Source organism: Ixodes scapularis, unplaced genomic scaffold (genome assembly GCF_016920785.2).
Source record: "Ixodes scapularis isolate PalLabHiFi unplaced genomic scaffold, ASM1692078v2 PGA_scaffold1__304_contigs__length_218370807, whole genome shotgun sequence".
NCBI classification, from domain to species: domain Eukaryota; kingdom Metazoa; phylum Arthropoda; class Arachnida; order Ixodida; family Ixodidae; genus Ixodes; species Ixodes scapularis.
Window position 1 is genome coordinate 153,224,798 of NW_024609846.1, and position 7,967 is coordinate 153,232,764.

Below are 7,967 nucleotides of genomic sequence, written 5' to 3' on the forward strand. Positions count from 1 at the left end.
GAGACACTGCACTGACTTCCAGCTGTCATATTAAATAGAAATATATATTAAAATAAAGACAGAAGAAAAAACTATGCCACAGAAAAACACAAAAAATAAAAATGCTCCATTCAGCACCAGTGCAGAGACAAGATGTGACACACATGCCAGGGATATTCCAAGTCAGATTGTGCCTTGGGATAAGGTAACTTGTTCAAAATACAAATGTGCAATTGTCGATTATGGTTGTGGTCAATCCTACCAAAACGTCCCTAGAAAGTGCCCACTTAAAATTTGGAGATAATTGCAAAAAACTGAAAGATGGGTGCTTCTTTGGTCATCAATATGCAGATGCATGCCATGCGCATTTCCCAACTATTACGAAATTGAGGGGTTGTACTTATCGTGGCATGGTTTTTATCATGGTTTATCATGGCATGGATTTCAGTATTTTACGGTACTTCACTATTGGTGATCAAAATATGTTCAGTCGGAACTAGAAGAAACACGAATAGCGGGTGCATGGTTTTTGACCTATGCTGCATCACCTAAGGGCATGACGACGAAATTTGATATGCACTTAGCGAGAACTTAAAACATCAAAGGTGGAGCTGCACATTCCCAACCGCAACCTACAATAAAATACCGAGAGATAGCCCACCTAACACCAACCGCAAATCAGCTGAAAATATGGAGTGGGCTAACTTTCAATGTACATTCAAGAAAAGTTTGAAAAAAATTGCTATTTTTAAGTGGTGTCCCTTCCAAGCTTGTAATGGTGGTGAGGGGCAACGAAGCAAAGATGACTGTACTTCCCAGTCAGCAGCGTTCGCTTATATCCCGCCACAGTGAACAAGCCGCATGTATGACGAGGCCCTCATTGATCCCAGCACTATTATTACTAGGAGTGGGCTGTGTTTCGGTATTTAAAAAAATATAACAAATCAAGCCAAAAATAAAGATGCACTATCTTTCAGGGTTGGGGCATCTCCCGGGATTTTACTACTGCAGGGGTGCAGCATCTTCTGAAAACCAAGCACGGTCTATTCGCATTTCGTTTTGTCTCAACTGTGCATTTAAATTTTCACTTCATTACCCATTGATGGTTTCCTTTTGTCGCTTTCTTCTGGCTAAAACAAGGAATCTGGTAAACACCCAGAACTGCACGTGAGTTTATGCAGACTCTAGCACAAACGTTTCCTTTACAGTGGCTAAGTAAGTGTGAGGAGGACAGCAGAGACACACACACTTTTGTACAGACCTAGCATTACCCTTCAAAACTTGATTAGTGTCATTAACTTCAACAAACTGAAAAAATTTACCCTCACTGAACCTACTCAGTACGTTGTTTTGAACATGTTGTGCTCTTACATACAAATCAACTTCCTTTAAGCAATCACATTCTGTGTGGTTTTTCGAGCAGTAGGCGACCATCTTAGTAATGCGACCAAAGACATCATCTGCCACAACGTAATAAATTTTCCTCCGAGATTTGTCCAGTTCAGCAGTGCAGAGCTTAAAACACCCAATTTCAATATTTTTTACTGTCTCCCGACATCCCCAACTTGTCCCTTCCCATAAAAATGAATGAGGCCATTGCGCATGTACTGGATTTTCAAGTTGTATCCCTTCAGCAGGGCCTTAAATAAGTGGCCTATTCCCCCCCCCCCCCCCCCACCTCTCCCATTTGATGAGATGTAGATCTCCAAAGTCTTGGTAAGGCCGGGAGCAAAGAAAAATTGTCCACAATTTGCAAATGTGGATAACGAGTTCCCTTCACAAGCCGCCCCAGTTTCCCATTAATGGACTCGAAGGGGTATAACGAGTAGCCCCAAGGCCGGCCCCACTCCATTGCACTATCGACAAGATGTATGAGCAGGTGCGTGTAGTATGTAACATGCTCTTTGCCATACAACTCCTGATACTTCTGGACAAAACCAAACATGGTGACCCTAAGGTCTCGGAGCTTTTGAATACAAAGTGATGGACCTAACAGGTAATGCATGATCTCAACAAGCTGCATTCAATGGTTGAAATATTTCGAAGGAAGGTGATATATATCGCGGTCAAGAAAGACGAAGACGAGGCTCAAGAAAAGCACGCGCGCACCCGCGATAGCAGAGACAGCCTGATTCCAAAACGCCATGAGCAATGGCTAGCTTCTTTTCGACTTAAACTGTACATAGTGTAAATAAACGCAGATTTAACAGGAAAAGATGTATTAATTGGCGACGAGGGAGTTTCGCGAACCCTGAAGATGGAAGACTGCGGCTCTCACGGACGAATTCCGGTATTTAACCCCGGAGGAAACTGGAGTTCATGGTTGGAACGCCTTGAGTTCTACTTCGAAGCCAAGGACATAACCAACCCCGTGAAGAAGCGAGCAGTTCTGCTCACATCATGCGGTGAGTCGACCTTCGACACCGTACGAGCTCTTCTAGCTCCGAGAAAGCCTTCGGAAGTCGAGTTTGGAGAAATTGTGAAACTCCTTAACGAACACTACGACCCGAAGCCGGCAGAACTGCTCAGCCGTTTCAAGTTCCATCAGCGAAACCAAGCACCGGCAGAGACCATCTCTAATTACGTCACCGCCCTCCGCAAGATCGCAGCGGACTGCAACTTCGGAACGGTGACTAATGTACCGGCCAGGACTACTACGGCTACAACCGCTACTTCGTCCAGCGAGGTGACACAAGCGGCCCAGGCCGCACAAACACCAGGAACTGAACTTTCTACCGTTCTGCCACTAGATGTCATGCTCCGTGACCGTTTCATCTGTGGCATTAAAAACTCGCGCCTACAGCAACGCTTGCTGGTCGAACGTCACATCACCTTCGACCGAGCTTACGCGATTGCCTTGGCTACCGAGTCTGCTGCCAGCCAGCAACGTCACATTCAAGGTGAAAAAGAAGGGAAGGTCCAGAGCACCTCCCCAGTCAAGACCTCCAAGGGCGGAAAAACAGCGAAGAAACCTTGTTTCCGCTGCACAGGCTCGCACACGCCGGATGCCTGCAAGCATATCAAAGCAACTTGCACATTTTGCCGCAAGAAAGGTCATTTGGAAGAGGCCTGCTTCAAACGCAGAGCCCAGCGAAAGTCCCAAGAGGAATCGAAGTGTCGCACGCATCACGCGGACGCAACAGAGCATGAGACACATGGTGATCTTTTTGCTGTCAACAGCGTTACCCAGGGAGACACCTCGCGGGTCATCGCGGAGATACTCGTGAACGGACAACACCTCGACATGGAAGTGGATTCCGGAGCTTCCCACTCCATAATCAGCTCCGAAACATACAAACGTCTTTGGCAGGGGCGACCTCCTAAGCTAGAACCTTGCGACCTCTCCTTGTGCGTCTGGGCTGGAGACAAGATGCAACTGGCTGGCAAGGTGCCGGTCAACGTACGATTCAAGGACAAAGACGCTCGTCTGGACCTCTACGTGGTTAACGGAAAGAGAGCAAGTCTGCTTGGTCGGGACTGGTTTCCTGCGTTGAACATCCAGGTTTCCGGCGTATACTCAATGTCTTCAACAACCCTGGAAGATCTACTAAGAACCCATGAGCAAGTGTTCCAAGGACAGCTCGATGGTCATGTCGGCGAACCGCTACACATAGACCTCAAGCAGGACGTAGCTCCAAAATTCCTGAAGAGTCGACCTGTGCCTTTTGCTCTGCGAACAGCAGTACATGAAGAGCTGAACAAGCTTCAGGCCCAGAACATTTTGGAGCCGGTAAAGTCGTCGTCCTGGGCAACACCCTTAGTCATCGTCCAAAAAAAGAACGGTGCACTACGGCTTTGTGGGGACTATCGGTGCACGGTCAACCCAGCACTCAAGGCAAACGCATATCCGCTTCCCACAGCACCAGACCTGTTGTCCATCGTACGGGGAGGAAAGATCTTCTCGAAGATAGATCTGCAACAAGCGTACCAGCAATTGCGAGTGGACGACGCCACAGCAGAGTTACTGACTGTAACGACACCGATGGGGCTCTTTCGCGTTAAACGAGTTCCTTTTGGAGTTTCAGTTGCGCCTTTGCTGTTTCAACAGTTCATGGACACGCTGTTGGCAGGCATCGAAGGCACGGGAGCATACCTTGACGACATAATGGTCACAGGGGCAACTGAAGAGGAACACTTAGAACGCTTGAAAGCCGTTCTTCAACGCCTCGCGGAAGCCGGACTTCGGGTCTCCCAAGCCAAATGCAAATTCGGGGTTCCAGCGATAGAATTCCTAGGCTACCACGTTGACGCTAATGGAGTGAGACCAACCGCCGAGAAGGTAAAGGCCATCACGGAAGCCCCGGAACCGAGCAACAAAAAGGAGCTCCAAGCCTTTCTTGGAATGCTGAGCTTCTACAGTCGTTTTCTGCGGAACAGGGCATCTACCGCCGAAAGGCTGCATCGACTGCTTGACAAAGACGCCAAGTGGGGCTGGGGGAACGAAGAGCACAAGGCTTTCAAAGAGCTGAAGGTGCTGCTTAGTTCAGCACCCCTGCTCGCTCACTATGACGACAAGCGGAAACTTGTTTTGTCTTGCGACGCATCACCATACGGTGTTGGGGCAGTTCTGTCGCAGCTGGACGACGCCGGAGAAGAAGCTCCAATTGCCTACGCATCCAGAACACTGGGCAAAAGCGAACGTAATTACGCTCAGCTGGATAAGGAAGGACTAGCCATCATCTTCGGCATGAAACATTTCCACCAGTACGTCGCCGGGCGACAAGTGACCGTGTACACCGATCACAAGCCACTTCTGGGGATAATGAGCCAAGGTCGACAGATTCCGGTAATGCTGTCACCACGCATGACCCGATGGTGCCTTCTACTTGGCTGTTACGACTACGAGTTGCGTTACCGACAAGGCAAGGCGCACCAGAACGCGGACGCACTCAGCCGTCTACCACTGCCAATTATGAAGGACGAAGCCGCACCACCAGGAGATGTACTTATGCTCGAAGCAATGGAGTGCCCACCCTTGACGGGTCAACGCATTGCGCGTCTGACCAAGGAAGACTCCGTTTTGTCAAAAGTCTACCAAGGACTGCAAGACGGAACCAGCACAAACTGGACAGGAGACGAGTTCGCACCGTACAAGCGCAGAGAACTCGAGTTGGCGACACACAACGGCAGCGTGACGTGGGGGGCACGTGTTGTTCTACCACAAGCAGCACGCGAGCAAGCTTTGAAAATGCTGCATGCCAACCACCCGGGTATTGTTTCCATGAAAAGTACTGCTCGGAGCCATTTCTGGTGGCCGAGGCTTGACGCAGACATCGAAGCAACCGCAGCTGCGTGTGAGACGTGCCAACAACATCATCGGGCCAAGTCTCCGGTACCAACGCCTGACTGGTCACCTGCCACTCGACCCTGGGAGACAATTCACATCGACTTCGCCGGACCAATCGACGGGATATCGTACCTCATCGTCGTCGACGCTTACTCGAAGTGGTTGGAGGTGAAGCCGATGCACTCCACGACGTCTACACGCATCATCGACGCCCTTCGCTCCACCTTTGCAACTTTTGGAGTACCCACAATCCTTTTCTCCGACAACGCACCAAATTTCGTGTCGAACGAAATGGATGAGTTCTTAACGAGAAACGGCATCAAACACTACACCAGCGCCCCATATCATCCGGCCACAAACGGGCAAGCGGAGCGTATGGTGGGCGAAACAAAAAAGGCCCTCCTGAAACTTAAGGAAGGAACAATCCAGTGCAGAATCGCCAGGTTTTTGTTCAGGCAGCATACGACAGTTTCAACCTCCACGGGGAAAACACCCGCCGAAGCAATGTTCGGCCGACGGATCGCCACACCTCTCGATCTCATGAATCAAAGCTCGTCGACAAGCGAAGACCGAGAAGCTCCGACGGACGGAGTAACGGCAGATTACTCGGCAGGCCAAACCGTCTACGTGAGAAATTTCGGTGGAAGACCAGCATGGGTTACCGCGGTAATCATGAAACCGCTAGGTATTCGATCCTTTCAAACAAGAACGGAGGACGGAAAACTTCAGCGGCGACACGTTGATCATATTCGCCCCAGAAGATCACACTTGGAAACTCTAGAGGGCAAAGAAGAAGCTTCGCCATTCTTAATCTACCCAGCCACGGAGGACATAGACGAGTCACAAATGACACAGCCCGAGAACAGATGCACCGGGGACAATAATGCTGACGTCCAGGACAGAGGCACCATGGACAATAATGCTGAAGTCCAGGACAGAGACACCGTGGACGACAACGTGGACGTCCAAGCAGACCCCGGTTCAAGGACTACCCGAGGGGGTCGCCAGATCAAGCAGCCAGCACACTTTAAAGACTATGTACTGGGTGTTAATCAAGAAGGGGGATATGATATATATCGCGGTCAAGAAAGACGAAGACGAGGCTCAAGAAAAGCACGCGCGCACCCGCGATAGCAGAGACAGCCTGATTCCAAAACGCCATGAGCAATGGCTAGCTTCTTTTCGACTTAAACTGTACATAGTGTAAATAAACGCAGATTTAACAGGAAAAGATGTATTAGAAGGATTCCTTTCAAAACTACAGGCGAGCAGTACAGCAGCCAGTTTCTCCATTCCGACGATTTCCACTCTTTCGTGACATTCACGGATCTGGGCAGTCTTGACATTTCCCAGATGGGTTGCAAGCCCATCAGCTTAGCATCCATATCCCTCATAAAGGGACGCAGGTTAAACGCGTCACGTCGCTTTGCCTTGAACCAGAGAAATGTGATGGATCGCACGAAGCCTGAACTTACGGCATGCATGTAATCTACCAAAAAGCCTGTATTAAAGCTAAAAAAAGAAAGTAGTAAAAGGATGCTTGACCCTTTTACACCACAGCTTGGTTCGCCTTTACGCGCTTTGCGGGCATGCTGCGAGAAAGACTCGTGCGTCCTCCTTTTGGGAGGAGCAGCACCGGCTGGGTACACACGAGAATGCCCCTTCCCCTTTTCCACCACCTCGCCGGGCTCCTCATACCATGCACATCCATATGCACCGTTAAACTGTGTCATCTGCATGAGTTCACACCTTGCAACGGTGTCCACCGTGCAAGGCCCTGGGAATACCTTTGACACTCTGGTATTCCCTCCCTTGTCGGTCCATGAGATGCCACACGACGACAGCTCATTCAATGCTTTCACAAAGGGCACAAGGAATGTATTGATAGATGGTTTTCCTGAACCAAACCAAAGTCCAAACAATTGGAGCTTTTGCATTCGCTTCCTAAATAGAAGTTCATTAACTTAGACAAGCAAGGGCCAAATTCCAAAGTTGCTGCTTTCAAGAAGCGGTACACCATCAGTGTTAAAGGTTACGGTTAGGTCATCTGCACCCAGTGGGAGCCTACTGCAACCAAGACTTTCAGTCATGTCTGTGACATCGTACGACAAACGGTGTTTGCCTAGGATGCTGCCATCGCTCGTCTCAAGCATCTCACGGATTTGGCTAGCAAGATCTAAGGTAAAAAAGTAGGAAAACGACTTCACAAGGTCGTTTTCAGAATGCTTCATACCACACTGGTTACAACAGGCCTCACCGTCGCTATTTTCCCGCTAAATCTAACAGAAAATTTTCCCCACTATATTTAGCGGGAAATTTTTCCACTAAATTTAGCAGAAGCGTTTCCCCTAAATGAAAGGCGAGCAGGAGAGGAAAATGAACACAGCCCCTTCTCCGTATCTTTCCCTCCTCCTAAAGAGATGCGCTCTAATTCGGCATTACAGGGAGTTGTAAACGGCTTTAATTTTTTAAAGTTGTTTTGAGTATGTGCCACATCATGTAAAACTGGGAACTTGAGTTACACAAGTTGCTTAGATGCTGCTTTGTCACTGACCTTAGTTTCATGCATTAGCGGTGGAAAGAACAGTTTTCTGGAAGAGCTAAAACGGATACCTCTGGTGCGGTGTCCAAGCGAGCATCTCTGTTGTGTAGAAACGCTCACTACCGATGGGAGCGACAAACATCTGCAAAGTGTCCCTGA

At 48.9% G+C, this 7,967-nt stretch overlaps 1 protein-coding gene across 1 annotated transcript; it reads right to left on the reverse strand.

Annotated features, from left to right (window-relative positions):
- Positions 1–6,453: 6,453 nt before the first annotated feature.
- Positions 6,454–7,203, reverse strand: LOC120847857. The gene has a single exon (XM_040219769.1). It carries the CDS (start codon positions 7,201–7,203, stop codon positions 6,454–6,456), a length of 750 nt encoding a protein of 249 aa, XP_040075703.1.
- Positions 7,204–7,967: the final 764 nt, after the last annotated feature.